Source organism: Pelophylax lessonae, assembly GCF_965119305.1.
Source record: "Pelophylax lessonae genome assembly, chromosome: 9".
Taxonomy (NCBI): domain Eukaryota; kingdom Metazoa; phylum Chordata; class Amphibia; order Anura; family Ranidae; genus Pelophylax; species Pelophylax lessonae.
In genome coordinates this window covers 22,711,731-22,731,653 of record NC_138776.1, presented here as the reverse complement: position 1 = coordinate 22,731,653, position 19,923 = coordinate 22,711,731, and the positions used below count along the sequence as shown (strand labels likewise).

General features: G+C 41.7%; 1 protein-coding gene across 1 annotated transcript in view; it reads left to right on the top strand.

The window, feature by feature from the left end:
* Nucleotides 1–19,923, top strand: part of HPSE2 (heparanase 2 (inactive)) — a gene marked incomplete at both ends in the record, with an annotated part of 422,804 nt that overhangs the window by 267,643 nt on the left and 135,238 nt on the right. The window contains one exon of the mRNA XM_082267677.1: nt 3,638–3,685. Within this exon, the coding sequence (XP_082123803.1) occupies nt 3,638–3,685 (48 nt within the window). The remainder of the gene's footprint in view (nt 1–3,637; nt 3,686–19,923) is intronic.

Below are 19,923 nucleotides of genomic sequence, written 5' to 3'. Positions count from 1 at the left end.
ACACACTTTATGGGAATAATGGGAACTAGCATTTCAATAATTATTATCTTTTTATAATCTAAATCTAAATTATACTCTAGATCAGCCTAATGCAGGCCATACGTGAGTTGAATTTCAAACCATTTGTCGATTAAGAAATTAGTTAATTTTGTAATCTGATGTTGGCACCATGATTTTGAAATTTGACCAGCCGCCAAATCGACAGAATGAGAACTGCCGGAGTTGGGTGCTCAGCTACAGATGACACATGTGGAGTTGTTCTTGAATTGGTGTCACCATCATCTTGGATATAATTCTTCTTTCAATGGAGATTCTGGGGTAGTCTAAAATGTCATTCTTGAGAGTTATCCTTCCACTCATTTGCTAGATGTCTCACTCAGAGCTCTACCCATTGTACTAGAGATGTGAGCAGCACTAACATCATTAGCATGCAGTTCCTGCTGATAGTGAAGGCTGATATTGAGGTATAATGATTCCCTGTGGGCTTCATTATATCTCTTATATCAGACTTGATGAAGATGGATGAACCTTCAGTGGTTTGTATCACAAGTCCATGCTGGTTTTGTAGGACCATTGTTGAGGTATAATGATTTCCTGTGGGTTCCATTATATCTCTTATATCAGACTTGATGAGGACAGATGAACTAGCTATAACAGCTCAGTGGTTCCTATCCCATGCTGGTTATGTAGGATCTTTGTTGGGGTGTAATGATTCCCTGTAATCCCCATTATTTCTTCAGTACCAGACTTGATCAGAACATAGGAAGGAACCTCCTATAATAGTTCAGTGGTTCCTTTATCATGCTGTTTATGTAGGACCATTGTTGGGGTGTAATGACTCCCTGTAGACTCCATTATATCTCCTATATCAGCATGCTGGTTATGTAGGACTATTGTTGAGGTCTAATGATTCCTTGTAGGGCCCATTTTATCTCTTTTATCAGACTTGATGAGGACGGATAAAATTCCTACAACTGTTCAGTGGTTCCCATCATAAGTCCATGCTGTTTTTTGTAGGACCATTGTTGGGGTGTAATGATTCCGTGTGGGCTCCATTATATCTATTATATATGACTTGATGAGGACATATGAACCTCCTATAACAGTTCAGTGTTTCCTATCCAGTGCTGGTTTTGTAGGACCATTGTTGGGGGTGTAATGATTCCCGTAGGCTCCATTATATCTTCTATATCAGACTTGATAAGGACAGATGCACCTCGTATAACAGTTCAGTGGTTCCTATTACACACCTATGCTAGTTATGTAGGACCATTGTTGGGGTGTAATGATTCCCTGTAAACTCCATTAGATCTTCTATATCAGACTTGATGAGGAAAGATGAACCTCCTATAACAGTTCAGTGGTTCCCATCACAAGACCATGCTGGTTTTGTAGAACCATTGATGGGGGTGTAATGATTTCCTGTAGGCTTCATTATATCTCTTATATCAGACTTGATGAGGACAGATGAACTTCCTATAACAGTTCAGTGGTTCCTATCACAAGTCCATGCTGGTTTTGTAGGACCATTGTTGAGATGTAATGATTCCCTGTAGGCTCTATTATATCTCTTATATAAGACTTAATGGATTTATATGAACCAGTCCAAGCTGGTGATGTGAAGATCATCCAATGTAACATAAAACAGAAGCTGCCCTTTGCTCACCTCTTTGTTCTTCTGGTTTGGGTCTGGGTTTCGGTAGATGAGACCCTATGATTACACAAGTTATTCCTCACTCATCTACAACACAGGACTTGGCCCGTACTTGTGATTCTGCTGAGTTTGTTCTCTTCTGTGCCAATAATCTGAGTTCCCGGGCCGTTTTCAGTCAAACACACCAATAGAAATCTGTCTTCAGATGGCTGCAGATCATCATGTTTTACAGCTATGTGAACTCTGGCAATAAAAAGTCACTGATTAGACTCTCAGGAACAGCAATCAGTCCGATTTAATATCTTATTTCAACCATTATGCAACTCAGACTTTATAAGTTCTGCTCCATAGTTCACCGAGGTTCAGTCAAGCTGTTACAGTGTCCATTTGGTGCTCAGATTTTATCAGCAATTTGGAAATGTGAACAAAACAAAACTTAACAGCTCATTAAAATAAAAACACTAAAGAGCGGGAGGGACTGCTGACTATAACTGTATCCTGCCAATATGAAGCCTATCCTCACAAATAAAGCCGACATCAAAGGTTACAGACAACTGCTCTATCACAGTTCATAAAACGATTGAAATCTTTTATATATTTTCTTTTTATAATTTAAAAATGCAAATTAAAACCGAAATATTGCAAGATTAAAAAATAGTGATTTCATTTAAAAAGATTGCACAGTGCTTTCAGTCTAACACTGGGAACAAGATGACAGAAGGAAAACGGACAGGAATGACATCATCACTACTGCTCCTTTATTGCCAATGACAGGGTGACCAGACTGTGCTGTCCATGTGCTGCAGAAAAGGGAGGTCTGGAAAGGGAGCGTGAATCACAAAAGTGGATGAATAGATTTATAAAAATAAGACAGTTGATATGCATTTCTTTCAGCTGTGAATTTAGCTGATGGGTCTACATTTAACCCATTAACCCAAATGTGATATTTCATTTTTGAGTGGATGATAGTGAGCTAAGTCACACTTGGTGTCTCCAGCAGAGAGATCTCCCCATCAGCGGCTGGTTTTGGCTTCTCCCATCATTGATCCCTACTCATCTAATGTAGAACATGATTGACAGGAGGAGTATGATCCCCATTATAATGGGTGTAGAACAGGAGACCCTAAAAATTGTAAACATAGGGCCAGTTCACTGTTCTTCAGACTTTCAGGGGGCTGTATAAAATTCCCCAGCATCATTGGGAGTAAGCCATGCTTCATCATTGGTGTCAGTGAGAGGAATAGTGCCCCATTATTGGTGTCAGTGGGAGGAATAGTGCCCCATTATTGGTGTCAGTGGGAGGAATAGTGCTCAATTATTGATGTCAGTGGGAGGAACGATGCTCCATCATTGGTGTCAATAGGAGGAATAGTGCCCCCTTATTGGTCTCAGTAGCAAGAATTGGGCCCCATTGTTGGTGTCAGTTTTAGGAATAGTGCCCATCATTGGTGTTAATGGGAGGAATAGCATCCCCTTGTTGGTGTCAATGACAAGAATTAGGCCCCATTGTTGGTGTCAGCCTGAGGAATAATATCTTGTATCAGTGTAAGGAATATTGCCTTAAGGGATGGCTAAAGGCAAGTATAGGGCTGGATTTGGCTTTAAAATTGCAGTTTGGAGACCACTGATGTAGAACATGGGCAGGGAAAAAAAACAGCACATAGATCTCTAGAAAGGTTCTAGAATGATGGTAGGTGAAGGAACCCACTCATATGAAGCCAAAACTGAAGTAATGGTGCTGGGAGTAATAATGCTTTAATGCTTTTAACATCTGGCCTCCATAGTGCTCCATGATGGACCTCTATCAGGCTATGTTTGTATCATATGTTTAAATGAATTTCCAGCATGAGCAGTTACTGCAAACCATGAGTGCATGGAGCATTCTCTGCATGTTTGTCACATATGTACTGGCATTAGAAGTAAATTGTAGTGTGAACAATGGCGTATCCTATTGGTAATTAATGTTTTTTGGTTGTTTTGCAGTTTCATGAGAGTTGCTGGTAAAGCGGTGGATGCAGTTACCTGGCAACAGTAGGTATTCAGATTTTTATTTCATTTCTTCCTTTTATTGTAAACTGGGCTCATACTGTAGTATTGACTATTATATGGCATGCAACAAGCTGTACAGGGATGGAACACAATAACATGTGATGCACAGGACAGAGACATACCTGCCCCTCAGCTTGTGCCAGAAAAGTCATGGCTTCAGGCTGCCAATAAATGACCTTATCCCTCTCTGGTTCAACATCCCAATGTGATGCCCAAAGAAGGATCGGGCCATGGACTCCTTTTTACAGAGATGACACTATTGAGAAGCAATCAACATCTTGTCATGGGTGACTCTTCTCAATGGTGTCACCTCTGTAAACATTCCCCTCCTTCATTAAAAACTCAATGCTGGCATATTGCTTCTGCTTGGAATCCATTATTTACCTGCAATGAAAAAGAAAAGGTGGAGTTACTATAGAGGAAGAGTTACTCTACCAACATGTGACATTTGAAATACCTATGGAAGTTAAACAAAAGAGTTATGCCCATTTTTCTATTACATTTGGTACAGTCCTTGTAGCGTAAGTTGAGATCACTTAGTTCTATAAAAGGAAGAGTGTTGATGGATGGTGCAGCTTCCATTATTTTATACAAATGAAGAAAGCACTTGTAGAAATATTCTGTAGTGTCAGATGAGTTGTAAGGTCTCCTTAATTTCCAGAAGACGGGTCTTAGGTCTTTGGATAGTCGTATACTGTAGGTAACGGTATCCTTTATAAAACCTGTAACTTGGGACCAAATGACTTATATATATTTACATTGCCGAACCATATGGTAGACGTCTGGGGTTTCATTGCAGCCCTTAGGCACTGTGAATGAGACTTCAGGCCAGATATATGCAGTTTTACAGGAGTTATGTATATCTGATAAAACATTTGGAGCTGGATCACCATATCCTTTAAAGAAATTACCAAAGACCTGTAGAGAGTTTTTTTCCCTAATTCAGACCATGCAATCATGCTAAGTATCTTATGTGAACCGCTGTTCTTTTCTTTGAGATATATACAGTATTATGTTTTGTCTATGATAAAGCAGAGAAGAATTATCATATCTGTTTGTAGGAGTATAAGATTTTCTAGTTTGGTTGAAGATATGGTAATTTTTGCTAACCCAGATTGTGCTGTATTGGTACGTGAAGTAGAAGATCTATTGGGAAGATCTATGATGTTTCTCTGAGTTACTGAAATGATTTAAAACTTCATGAACAAAACATTTGGTGTAAATATTTTACCCCTGATCACTCCATTGTGAAATATTTGGGATGGAAAAGATTGGTGATTTAGAGCTAGATTCAAGAGGATTGTTCGAGGGACCTGATCCATCATCCTCGGGAGACATATTTTGAGAGAGGAGTTTAATATTGGTAATGGTCCTTTCCTACAGACAAGGTTACATCTTATAGGAAGACATCGCAATCATGAGTTTATCATTGGTAATGGTCCTTTCCTACAGACAAGGTTACATCTTATAGGAAGACATCGCAATCATGAGTTTATCATTGGTAATGGTCCTTTCCTACAGACAAGGTTACATCTTATAGGAAAACAACGCAATCATGAGTTTATCATTGGTAATGGTCCTTTCCAAAACAAAGTTACATCATACCTTATAGGAAGACACAGCAGAGAGGAGCTTATCATTGGTAATGCTCCTTTCCTATAGACAAGGTTATGTCATACCTTATAGGAAGATATGGCAGAGTGGAGTTAATAATTTGCAATGGTCCTTTCCTACAGACAAGATTACATCCTATATGAAGACATGGCAGAGAGGAGCTTATCAATGGTAATGGTCCTTTCCTATAGACAAGTTTCCATCATACCTCATAGGAAGACATAGCAGAAAGGAGTTTATCATTGGTAATGATCCTTTTCTATAGGCAAGGTTATCTCTTATAGGAAGACATGGCAGAGGGGAGTTTATCATTGGTAATAGACCTTTCCTTCTGACAAGGTCACATCCCATAGGAAGACATGGCAAAAGGAGTTTATCATTGATGATGGTCCTTTCCTACAGACAAGGTTCCATCATACCTTATAGGAAGACATGGCAGAAAAGAGTTTATCATTGGTATTGGTCCTTTCCTATAGATAATATTACATCTTATAGGAAGAGGAAGACATGACAGAGACGAATTTATCATTGGTAATGGTCCTTTCCTACAGACAAGGTTACATCCTATAGGAAGACATGGCAGAGATGAGTTTCATTGGTGACGGTCTTTTCCTACAGACAAGGTTCCATCATACCTTATAGGAAGACATGGCAGAAAGGAGTTTGCCATTGGTAATGGTCCTTTCCAATAGATAAGGTTACATCATACCTTATAGGAAGACATGGCAGAGAGGAGTTTATCATTGGTAATGGTCCTTTTCTACAGACAAGGTTACATTTTATAGGAAGACATGGCAGCCTCTGTAGTAGTACAGACAGGTTTTCCCCAATGTTGTCAGCCATACGTGTTGGCTCACAAGGCACTGATTTAATGTGATAATGTTTTTGTAGGTTGTAGAAGATTTATTTTTCCTATAAATTAGTAGGGAAGACAGGCGCCTAGTGATTACCAGGTTTGGGTTCTAGGTTGTATAGATCTCCGAATCACTGTGGGGCGTTTGTATGTTCTTCCCGGGTTTATTCTGGGTGCCATATGCTGGTAAGGCTCTAAACAGATTGTCCCTGATGTGTATAGGAAAATTGGATTGTAAGCATCTCTGGGGGGACACTGATGTGAATGGTTCTGTGTGCTCTATAAAATGTTGGTTCATTTAAACTAGCAGTTGAGGGGCAGGAATCCCCACAGCTGAGCCACCAACTGCTACCCCTTTAGCTGCAGAGACAGCCAATGCATGCAGTAGCGGCACTCTAGTGCAGGATCCAAGGGGTAAAGTAATTTTTAAGGGTAGTTAACCTGAATAGTACCAGTGGATTAACGGAAAGTGAACAGGGTACCAATACGTAAAAAAGGGCTACATACCTAGAAAATACAGGCCAGTCAGCCTAACATCAATAGTTTGTAAGCTTTTGGAAGGAATGATAAGGGGCCATATCCAAGAATCTGCTGATAAAAATAGTATCATTAGTAGTAATATATATATTTATATACTGTATATATACACTAAAAACAAAAAGAAAAGAAAAATAAAAGCAAATTGAATGACAATATTATTAAAGAGAAATATAACTGTTTGGTATATTTATAACTTAAATCATTATAGAAAACCATTGGTTAAAAATTACTTGTAAAACAAGAAATTAATGCTGCGCTATGGTGATATATTAATGTCTCAAAAGTGCTGCTGTGCATAAAATCAAAAGGATTTTAAAATGTGAAAATACAAGGGAACAGCGCAGATTTGATATAATAAACAATAATGTGCTGGGCGTGAATAAATAAATATATAAATGATCACGATTCAAACTCTAAATAGAAAAAATTATTACAACACCCCGTGAAGTGAATAAGTAAATAAAGTTCATAAATAATAAATCCGTAGATCTCAAATGACAGTCCAAATAATATTCCAAACATGTGCTTCAGCAAATAGCCAGTGAAAGTTATCAGGTAAAAAAAGAAATAAAGTGCTCAAGTGCTGGAGATCGTGTGCAAATTCATGCTGCAATGGTGTAGTGATAAGGTGACTTTTTTCCTCTCCCCCAGGATGTTCCACTTACCGGACAAAGTGGACCCCTAGACCATATAGTGTAAGGGTCACACAGACAAAGTCCGGCATACAATCCGGGCAATAGTGATGTCGCGAACCTAAAATTCGCCGTTCGCGAACGGCGAACGCGAACATCGGCAAATGTTCGCGAACCGGGCGAACCGCCATAGACTTCAATAGGCAGGCGAATTTTAAAACCCACAGGGACTCTTTCTGGCCACAATAGTGATGGAAAAGTTGTTTCAAGGGGACTAACACCTGGACTGTGGCATGCCGGAGAGGGATCACGCAAAAAAAAGTTCTTAAAAATTATAATTTTTTGATAGAGAGCCAATTATTGGAAAAATTAAAAAAAAATAAAAATAAAAAATTTCTTTGGATTTAGCATCTGGGGGGTCTAAAAAGTGTACCTGTGAAGTTTCAGCTCAGTAGCATGTCCAGAACCCCTAAAAAACAGCATTTTTCTTATATTTTCAGGAATATGGCTTCTCTGCGGCTGGCTTTTTCTCTTGCAGGCATTTATCGGGCATTTTTTTTAGGCAGGCATGTCATTTTTTGTATTTAGTGTCTGGGGGGTCTAAAAAGTGTACCTGTCAATTTTCAGCTCTGTAGCATGTCCAGAACCCCTAAAAAACAGCATTTTTCTTATATTTTCAGGAATATGGCTTCTCTGCGGCTGGCTTTTTCTCTTGCAGGCATTTAGCGGGCATTTTTTTAGGCAGGCATGTCATTTTTTGTATTTAGTGTCTGGGGGGTCTAAAAAGTGTACCTGTCAAGTTTCAGCTCTGTAGCATGTCCAGAACCCCTAAAAAACAGCATTTTTCTTATATTTTCAGTAATACGGCTTCTCTGCGGCTGTCTTTTTCTCTTGCAGGCATTTATCGGGCATTTTTTTAGGCAGGCATGTCATTTTTTGTATTTAGTGTCTAGGGGGTCTAAAAAGTGTACCTGTCAATTTTCAGCTCTGTAGCATGTCCAGAATCCCTAAAAAACAGCATTTTTCTTATATTTTCAGGAATATGGCTTCTCTGCGGCTGGCTTTTTCTCTTGCAGGCATTTAGCGGGCATTTTTTTAGGCAGGCATGTCATTTTTTGTATTTAGTGTCTGGGGGGTCTAAAAAGTGTACCTGTCAAGTTTCAGCTCTGTAGCATGTCCAGAACCCCTAAAAAACAGCATTTTTCTTATATTTTCAGGAATACGGCTTCTCTGCGGCTGTCTTTTTCTCTTGCAGGCATTTATCGGGCATTTTTTTAGGCAGGCATGTCATTTTTTGTATTTAGTGTCTGGGGGGTCTAAAAAGTGTACCTGTCAAGTTTCAGCTCTGTAGCATGTCCAGAACCCCTAAAAAACAGCATTTTTCTTATATTTTCAGGAATACGGCTTCTCTGCGGCTGTCTTTTTCTCTTGCAGGCATTTATCGGGCATTTTTTTAGGCAGGCATGTCATTTTTTGTATTTAGTGTCTGGGGGGGTCTAAAAAGTGTACCTGTCAAGTTTCAGCTCTGTAGCATGTCCAGAACCCCTAAAAAACAGCATTTTTCTTATATTTTCAGGAATACGGCTTCTCTGCGGCTGTCTTTTTCTCTTGCAGGCATTTATCGGGCATTTTTTTAGGCAGGCATGTCATTTTTTGTATTTAGTGTCTGGGGGGTCTAAAAAGTGTACCTGTCAAGTTTCAGCTCTGTAGCATGTCCAGAACCCCTAAAAAAAAGCATTTTTCTTATATTTTCAGGAATATGGCTTCTCTGCGGCTGGCTTTTTCTCTTGCAGGCATATATATCAGTGGTGGGTGGGCAGTGGCACAGTACACTCTCTGTGGACCTGACAGCAGTCACTGGCACCCAGGCAACTGCAATTTAAAAAAATATATATTTTTTTTTACTTTGCAAGCTGCTGTGCCACCTTATATATCAGTGGTGGGTGGGCAGTGGCACAGTACACTCTCTGTGGACCTGACAGCAGTCACTGGCACCCAGGCAACTGCAATTTTAAAAAAATATATTTTATTTTACTTTGCAAGCTGCTGTGCCACCTTATATATCAGTGGTGGGTGGGCAGTGGCACAGTACACTCTCTGTGGACCTGACAGCAGTCACTGGCACCCAGGCAACTGCAATTTAAAAAAATATATTTTATTTTACTTTGCAAGCTGCTGTGCCACCTTATATATCAGTGGTGGGTGGGCAGTGGCACAGTACACTCTCTGTGGACCTGACAGCAGTCACTGGCACCCAGGCAACTGCAATTTAAAAAAATATATATATTTTTTTTACTTTGCAAGCTGCTGTGCCACCTTATATATCAGTGGTGGGTGGGCACACAGTGGCACTGTAGTGGGCACAGTACACTCTGTGGACCTGACAGTCACTGGCAGCCCAGGCAACTGCAATAATAAAAAATATTTTTTTTTTCAATTTATTGCAACAAGATGCTGTGCCAACGTATATATATCAGTGGTGGGCAGTGCACTGCAGTGGGTACAGTGCACTCTGTGGACCTGACACAGCACTCACTGCAATTATGACAGAGGAAAAAAAAATATTTTTTAAAATGCCAGGTACTGTGCCTGTGCCACCCGAAATGAGTGTGGTGTGCACACAGTACAGTCTGTGGTAGGTCTGTGGCCTCTCACACACAGCGGGCAGGCAACTGCAGTGTACAATAGATATATATATATATATATATATATATATATATATATAAAGAAAAAAATCTATTACCTTACCAGCCCTTAAAAGGGCTTTTGGGGACACTATATATATATATATATATGTATATATATAAATAAAAAAATCCTCAATTACCAGCCCTTAAAAGGGCTTTTGGGGACACTAGATAGATATAGATATATATATATATATGAAGAAACAACTCAATTACCAGCCCTTAAAAGGGCTTTTGGGGACGCTAGGTATATATATATATATATATATATATATATATATAAAAAAAAAAAAACACAAATACCAGCCCTTAGAAGGGCTTTTTGGGGTGCTGATATTACAGCAGTAGTGGACCAAGAACACTGCAAGACCAGGAACACTGACTAACTGTCCCTAGCTTAACAGCAGCAGCAGCAGCAGCAGCTCTCCCTACTCTCACTACACACACTGCTTCAGAATGATCTAAGATGGATGCTGCCTTTGCTTATTTATAGGAGGTGGGAGGGTGTGGGAGGGAGGTACGCTGATTGGCTGGAAATGTGTCTGCTGACTGTAAAGTTCAGGGTCAAAGTTTGCCTCAATGATGTCTTATGGGGGGCGGACCGAACATCGCATATGTTCGCCGGCAGCGGCGAACGCGAACATGCTAAGTTCGCCGGGAACTGTTCGCCGGCGAACAGTTCTATACATCTCTACCGGGCAATACTCCTTTGATCATGGTTATTACCACTAGGGGGTCTCCTACAGGCTCTCACCAGGATGGGACCATATGTAGAAGGAAAAAATTCCCAATAGTGTGATATTGCTACAAAATCATGTTTATTAAACTTGCAGATAAAAAACTCACATTTGATGAAGTAAAAACAGGCGGTGTACAGTCATATATCGGTATAGCAGATCGCTAGGATCACGGTGTGCAGCGGGCTCCTCTGGCTCCGGCGTGCGTTCCACCGCTACCGGAAATGACGTCACGAAAGGCGTGGAACCGGAAATTGCGTCGACGCGTTTCGCCTCCCACTGGGCGTTATCACAGACGTATTTCCGGCCACAGGACAGGCGGCTTATTTATACCCCACCGTCCTATTAATGATTGTGCACTTCCTGTTCCTGTTGGGTGTACCCAGCCTCATGTACACTCAACCGGAAGTCATTTCCAGCATATCAGATAATACGAAATGCCACATTACAATCCCCTTGCAGAAGAAAAGCTTTTATGGACAAAAGTATCCCATCAGAATGCAAAGCGTTTTTTTGCCGGATTACATACCAGCTATCAGTTAAACCTTAAATGTCATTCCCCGATGTGGCAAGCAAGGAATATTGTCCAATAGGCTATATTGGGGATAATTAATGAATAATAATGAGTAACAATTAGTAATAATAATTAATAATAAAATGAAAATGTGGTAGCGTAGCTCTAAAAAAACGTTTTGTTTCTTAGTGACAATAATAAAATACAATAAGGATACTCAAAATCATAAATAATTATAATGTTAATATATGCTTTCTAGCTGGGATACCCCTCTCCATCTTACCAAACATATTAAATAGATATGGCAACAAGTACAAGAAACAATAAAACAATAGAAACAATAAAATATACATTTGGTGGAAAAATTATATGATGTTAAATTCATGTATGATGTTAAAAATTAATTCAGTATTCAATTACTAAAAATTCAATATTTTGGATAAAATACCAAAAATAGAAAGGGAGACAATGATGAAATTATTTAAAATTATTTAAAATTAATTATAATATTCTAATGGTTGGGGATGTACCCTTAAAATACAATGGTACTAAAAAACTAAAAACTAAATCTAGTGTCATATTCTCACAAAAATCAATAAATAGTATATATTGGGAATTACTTGAAAATAAAAATTAAAATCTATGAAGTTATTTCAATCCCAAAAAACAATAAAATCGTAAAATGTTAAACGTAGAGCTAAAAAATAGATAAAACTACACATTAATTTACCAATTGGATATAAAACAGTTTAGGTCGAAATCAATATTTAACCCATGGGGGTGAAGGGTTTTTAAAAAATATATCCACCTTCCTTCGTTTTGTGAGATCCCCTGGGTAAGGTTTCCCCCTCTCCAGTTGGGTACCACTTTGTCAATTCCACAAAATTTGAGCCCGGTAGGGTCCTTATTATGAACCAGTCGAAAGTGATTCGAAAGGCTATGTTTTTTTAACCCATTTTTATGTTGGTGACATGTTCTCGTAACCGGACTCCAAGTGGACGGGTGTTCCGACCAACATACTGGAGTTTGCATGTACATTCCAAGAGGTAGGTCACATGTGTAGTGCTACATGTGATAAATTTATCGATTTTGTAGGTCCTGCCATTACTGTTGGACTTGAACTGTGTAGTTTTTCTAACCCTATTTCTGGAGGTTTTACACATAACGCATCTCTCACAGGAATAGAAACCCACCAGGTCCAGGAATGTCCCCATGGGTTTGGGGGGATTTACAACATTCCTGGCCAATCTATGTCTCAGAGTGGTGGGTTTAGTGTAAATAAAGTGCGTTTTTTTAGGCAGTATTTGTTCAAAAATGGTGTCTTTTTGTGAAATGTGCCAATGTTTTTGTACTTTTTATGTTTACATGATGTACTTCAATGTCCTCATTGAGGCCACAAGGGGACAAAAAACTGAATTTGAAGATCCAGAAAGTCTCCCTCTTACACAGGAGGGAGAATCTTTCATTTGCGGTCGGTGTGCCCTTGGAAATGGACTCAATTGCCATGACCTCCAGGCAACTGATGTCCTTCAATAGTTCAAAAAGACGGTATTCACCTGAGGGTCTTATTAAATTAGGGATTAATTATTAACCCAGGCCATATTAATCCATGCAGTAAAGTGTAAATACTACTGCAGTCCGTTGACAAGCATACGTCAGAAAAAAAAATAGTCAAAGTCAACATGGGACACCAGGGTATAATGCAGGTAAACTTTATTGTGAAAAATAGTAGAGCATTGATTCCATGAGACAAAGACCAACTCACATAGTAAAAGGACAATTGTCTGGTAAAATCAAAATATGGGGATAACTGCAACAGCCAAGACTAATCCTGAACAAGCATGGCCTCGAATGTGTCACATATAGTATAAATTTCAGCAACAGTAATTGAAGTTGTAGCTGCTGATCTTCACTCCATCACATGACAGGCAGAAAAAGTCTCTGTGGCCTGGACCTACAGTTGAGGAACACAAAGAATTAGCAGATGATAAAACAGCGTGCTGCTGCACCGAGAGTCACTCTTGACTAGTTGCTGATTGAGCACTATCAGTGGGTGGTGGGAACCAGCCTGGAGTACATGCATGGTATACATCCAATCAGCAAAACAGTCAATACAGACATAGACAGTATCTGGGATGATAGTATACTTCCTCCAAGTAGTGGCGGACCCGTCCTCTTAACAGTGCGGCTTGTGTTCCAGTTGTCCTGTACCGGTCTTAGGCTCCAGTGTACATCCTGTATCTGAGCTGTCTCTTCCACCTCCTATGCTCACAGGGCTGTGACTGACTTCTGCGCTTGCAATATCCAGATCAGAGAGACTTAGATGTCTGGGAGTCCCCAATCACTGCATGAATGTGACGTGATCCTTCAATAGTTGCCTGTAGGAAATGGCAAGGAACACTGTGAACTTTATCACAGGTTTTTTGAATAAGTCTCCGATGTTCACCTAGTCATTTGCGCATAGTACGCATTGTGCGTCCTACATATATTAGGTTGCAAAAACACTTGAGAACATAAATTACATATTCAGTCGAACATGTAATAAATTGTTTGCTATGAAAAGCGTTGCCTTTTGTTGTCACTGATGGTAGAGCGTCCGTGCGTTACGAATTGGCACATAAGGCAGCCCCTTTTCCTACATTGGAATACACCTGTCCTATTGTCAAAGTAGGATCTAATATCTGACATGGGTCTGTCATTGGTAATTTTACGTTTACTCCGAGCCAGAATATTCTTTATAGTTTGTGCTCCCTGGAAGGTGACCTGTGGTACAGTTAGTAAGGTGGGGACCAGCCTCTGATCTAACTTTAAAATATTAAAGTGTTTACGAATGATCTTGGAGATTGGTTTATATTGATCATTGTAGGTTGTAATAAATCTAACTATGTTAATATTCTCTTTTGATTCTCGTTTTTCATATTTTGGCATGAATATGTTCTGTGTGAATTAAAGGCCTCCTGTATTAATCCCTGAGGGTATCCTTTTTCTAAGAACCTTTGGTACATCAGAGCTCCTTGTGAGATGTAGTCATCGACCTTGGAGCAATTCCTCCTCAGTCTATTAAATTGGCCACTAGGGATGTTTCTTTTCCATGCTGGGTGGTGGCAGCTTGGAAAATGAAGGTACGAATTGCCCCCTCTAGGTTTGACACGGTTCCGGGTAGTGATGGTGAGATCGTCAAGAGCCAGGACTAAGTCCAAGAAGACTAACTCATTTGAATCTAAAACATGAATAAAAGACAAGCCCATGGAGTTGGCATTGCAATGAGCAACTGTGACGAGACCCTTGCTCGCTCGCTTCCGCTCTCCCGACACTCCTCTGTTTCTAGTGAGTCAGCTTGAAGATCGCAACGTCTGATGGTTCGGTCAACCAAGGCTCCGGGATCCGAACTACAGCTATGTGCCGTCCGGAATCCATTAGAACAAACACCAAGCAGGCTGTATGTAAGTTCAAACAGGAAGACAATTTATTGGAAGAACACAGCACACTTTTATACAGAATTTGGAACATCCTGCCCCCAACAACCGCTTTCCTATTGGTCAATTGTAAAGTACATGCAGTTCCCCTTCTGGTCCTCCTTAGCCATGCAAATGAGGAATTGAAAATGAGTCAGCAGTGATTGGTCAGATAGCTTGACCAGAAGGACTGCCATGTGCAAGGAGCAGAAGCCCCCAGGGGGCAATCAATGTACACAATAGCCAGACACAGAACAATGGTTCCCTAACGAGCCCTCAATACACATTACTCTGAGTGTCAATACATCCCTTAGCAGACAGCAGGTGAGTTTATTAGCACATCCGACAATAGGTGAATGGAAAGCCACCTCAGACAAAAGCAACATTGTTAGACAGTCATTGAACTTCCTGGAATGACCATATTAGGAGTTGTACTTCCTGGTCAGAGACCTCATACTGTACAGGGAATAAAATCGTCATTTTACAAGGGAGACATTATTTCTGAATATGACTGTCCCATTTGTAGTAGTCCAAACCATATTTTCAGTATTCACCACCCTCCTGGTCACCCTGCATCCATAACAGATGCAGGGTGACTTAAACATAAGAGAACCCCATAAGGCTGGGCATGGTGCCCCCCAACCTCTCTAAAGGAATTTGGGGTCCACATCCCCCATGCCCAAAGAGACTCCCGTCACAGCAACAAAGGAGGACCAGGTGGGGACAATGAAGCAGCCTGTCGGACCGAAGTAGTAGGTAAGTACCGGTAAACTCTATATTACAAGGCCCCAGACTTAGTAAATGGGGCAGAGGGGGCACCCAAATGTGATTTTTATAGGCTGACCTGAGTAAAACTTTAAATATGGAAATTATCTGCCTCCTAAGACGTTTCTGAACTGAACATACCGAACTCTTCAAATCTTTCACCATAAAGAGTATTTTCCATCTCTTCTAATAATTAAAAACTCCCATAACTGCACCCCATCCCCTAGATGTGGCCTTACAAGTGATTTATGAGGAGGCAATACTGTATTACACAATTTGTAATCTTCCTTTTTATTCATCTTCTGAGATTTTGTTTACTGCGAAGTATTGGGTTTCAGCTGCTGCTTGGCTTCCAGTGGTGCTGCTGAGCGTTAACCAGCATTCTCTGTCCTTCTATAGAGTTCTGTTTATTTATTTACCCAACATACTGTATATCATATTAGAACTTAATAATGTATGGAGAACCTTCACAATAAGTCCTGCCCGGAAGGAGCTGACAATCTAATGGACCTACCACAATCGTACAATCTTGAAAACATTTTGGCATCAATGTAGTCAAAATCCAGGGAACCTTGTAATAAGCTGAATAATCATTATAGATGACATAGATCCTTATTACTGAATTTTGATACAAAGTAATAACTTTATATGGAGTTACGATCCGTGTTTTACATGACATGTTAACATTCCTGTGTAGAAAGTTGGCTGGATCGAATGTTTCTCGAAAGAATTGAATGTTCCTCCATAGGTGCCTTTGTTTCTCTGCAGCCTTAAATAAAGTAATTTATGATACTTCTGGGAACCACTCTGTATCTGGTCTGCAAACATATATTCTGAAAGAAAAATACACAGAAAGGCTGAATCTGGCAGCGAGTCTATGTTGTGTCATACAGACTGGATTCTCCATGTTCAGCCTCTTATCAGGAGGAGTTCATTTGTGACCTTCACCTCCATTTCCCTGACAGAACTTGAATGGAATCCAGTTTGCTTTGCCAGGCATTGCAGTCGGTGTAAAGTGGAATTAGGTCCACTACAGGCTGCTGTCATCTCCACATGGTGACTTTGTTTTCATTGCATGCATAGGGACGTATTTATAAAGCAGTGAATTTTACATTCACCCAACATTCACTGTAGAAGAATCAGTCACTGTCATTTAAAACACAATTCCCTTGGCCTCCTTGACTCTTTCCTGGTTCTCCTTCTACCTGTCCAAGTGCTTCTTTAGTGTAGCCTACAACTCTGTCTCCTCCTCTCCACTTCCTCTTCCCATTGGGGTCACCCAAGGCGCTGTCCTCAGACCCCTACTATTCCCTGCCTATACCTCTTCCCTGGGTCAGTTGAAGGCCCTCCATGGCTTTCAATACCATCTCTAATACAACCTACACATACACGTCACTAATCTACTAACTGACATATCAGTCTCGATGGCACACCACTTCATCAATCTAAATTTTTCAAAAACGGAGCTTATAATATTTCCTCCCCTCTCTGTGTCCTGTCCCCCAACTTCACCATCAAGATCTCTAACATAACTTTAGTTGCTCCCATCATATCAGGGTGCTAATACAATCCTTTACTCTGACCTCTCCTTCTAAAGAGTCCACTGTCCATATCTTGCCACCTTCATCTCTTTAAGATTTCTGAAATTCACCCCCTCTGAATCAATAACACTATCAAGCTTCTAACTTACTCTTTTGTTATCTCTTGCTTTGAATATTGCACCTTCCTCCTCTATGGCCGACCTCTACACAGACTATCCCCCCTTTAGTTTATCATAAATACTGCTGCTAGACTCATCTACATTACCAATCACTCAGTGTCCTCCACTCCTCTCTGCCAACTACTCCACTGGCTTACATTTGGTGTCCTCCACCCATCTCTGCCAATCCCTGCACTGGCCTCCACTCAGCATCCTCCACCACTCTCTGTAAATCCCTCCACTGGTCTTCGCTCAGTGTCCTCCACCCCTCTTTGCCAATCCCTCAACTGGCTTCCATTCAGTGTCCTCCACCCCTCTCCACCAATCTATCCTCTGGCTTCCATTCAGTGTCCTCCACCCCTCTCTGCCAATCCCTTCAATGGCCTCCATTCAGTGATCTTTACCCCACTTAGTCAATCCATTCTCTGTCCATTCATCCACTGGCCTCTATACAGTGTCCTCCAACCATCTCTGCCAATTCTTTACTTACTTCCTCTCAATGTCCTCCGCCCTTCTCTGACAATCCCTCTACTGGTCTCCATTAAGTGTCCCCCCTCTTCTGCCAATCCTTGTACTGGCCTTTCATTTAGTGTCCTCCACCCCCCTCTGCCAATTCCTTTCACTGGCCTCCATTCAGTGTCCTCCACCCATCCCTGCCAATGCCTCCACTGGCCGCCACTCAGTATCTTCCACCCCTCTCTGCCAATCCCTCCACTGGCCTCCATTCAGTGTCCTTTACCCCTCTCTGTCAATAAATCCGCAGACCTCTATTCAGTGTCCTCCACCCATCTCTGCCAATTCTTTTACTGGCTTCCTCTCAGTGTCCTCCACCACTCGCCTCCATTTTCCTCCATTCAGCATCCAACAAATCACAAACCCCCCTCCCCACCCCAACCTGTCTGGCACTTAACCATGGTTTCTATGGGGTAGGAGTTGGGGCCCAACAGGACAGTATAACCATATAGGTACAGATAGATATAGGAAACAGTAAAAACATACAGGTGACTGCTGCACACTGATTCAGAGCTTTATGATTGCTTTAGTCCCTTCTTACTATAACCTGTATGGTTATACTGTCTCCCATAACTATCTGTACCTGTATGGTTATACTGTCTCCTATATCTATCTGTACTTGTATGGTTATACTGTGTCGTATAAAAGGGAGAATGCAAAGTACTGACACAGGCAGCATTGTACTACTGTACTACAGGGGTTGACAAATTTGCTTGAAATCTCTGAGCCAGTTTTTTTCTCGCATGCCGAATGGCAGCTTCTGTCGGACCGGCTGCCACACACACGGGCCGAATGGCGGCCAGTTTTTAATGAACCGGCTGATATTGCCCAGCATTCGGCCCGTTTGTAGTCGGCTTGATGGTTTGATGGGCAGTTGCTCACTGTGACGGTACTAGCCGTCACTATGGGTGACGGATCACCCTGTCCCTGGATTGTAAACCCCTTTGTGTCATTTTCTTATGAGTTTGGGACATTGCATTTTATTTTCCCTTTATTCATCCTCTGAACAACTGACTCATGGCATTGAGTTAATGTAATGTAATGTTACAACCCATCCCCCCCTCCTGTTTCTGTGTCTAAGTGTGTGGATTCATGGCAGACAATGGTCTGAGTTGGAGACATCTCTCCGCAGGGGGTGTGTATTAAGACTGCTTGTTTCAAATGTACAAATGTTCAGTTCTCATTGGTTGGTTCCCTTCCCCCCCCTTCTGTGGAAAGGCTAAGGGGAGTTTCCCTAACTGTATGTAAAACTGTGTCTTGGAATGAAATAAACAGTTTAAGCTCTGCATGGTTAACCCTCAACACCTGTGTGGATTGTCTCGTGGTTGAGGGGTTACGGGCTGGATATGGCTTCTCCGCAGGCTGTGGGTGCGTTTGGAGGACAGGAGACACAGATTCGGCGGATGTGCCCAGCTGGGGTACAAAGATCCGTTACATTGGTTGGCAGCGGTGGGATGTCTCCTGCAGTCCAGGACATCCAAACCACCACCAGGATTCAAGATCTGGGCAGCTGCCGAGGAGTGATACGGGGACCAGCCAGCATGAGAGCGGAGTTCGAGAGGAGGCTGCAAGGCATGCGGAAGCACCATCGGGGACCAGCGACAGAGCACACCAGGCTCGGCTGGAAGGATGTGATCCGCCGGCAACTCTGGCATGAGGCGCTAAGCCACGAGCGGCACCATCAGGGGAAGATCCTTCCCTCCTCCACAGAGATGTACCGGAAGCAGTACCGTGCGCGAGAGGTGTTCCTGAGGGAACGACCGCGAGATGAAGGGAAGACGGAGCTCGGAAGATTGGTCCAGGAGGAAATGAGGCTGGACGCCAGCTACAGAGCCCTCCGGTGGTTCGCGGCTCAACTGTGGCCAGGTACAGCAGATGGCAGCCCAACAGAAGGCGTTGGCTATGGCGGCGTGGGGCTGCTCCATCAAAAAATGTACGGAGACCCAGACTTTGGGAGCGATGAGGAGTGGCGGCTGGAACACATTCTGGATTTCCGAGATGAGGTGCTGGACCTCCCCGACGAGGCGTGTGACCTGGAGGAATTGGAGTTCCTGGTTGAGCAGGAATGGGAGCTCGAGATTGCCTACAAGCGGCTGTTTGACGGTGATCAGCAGCCTGGCATGGCTCCCGTTGCCTGGGACTGTCCGAGAGAAATAGCAGACAGTCACGAAGATGAGAAGCAAATGGGGCCAGGGGTGACCCTGCGTTTTC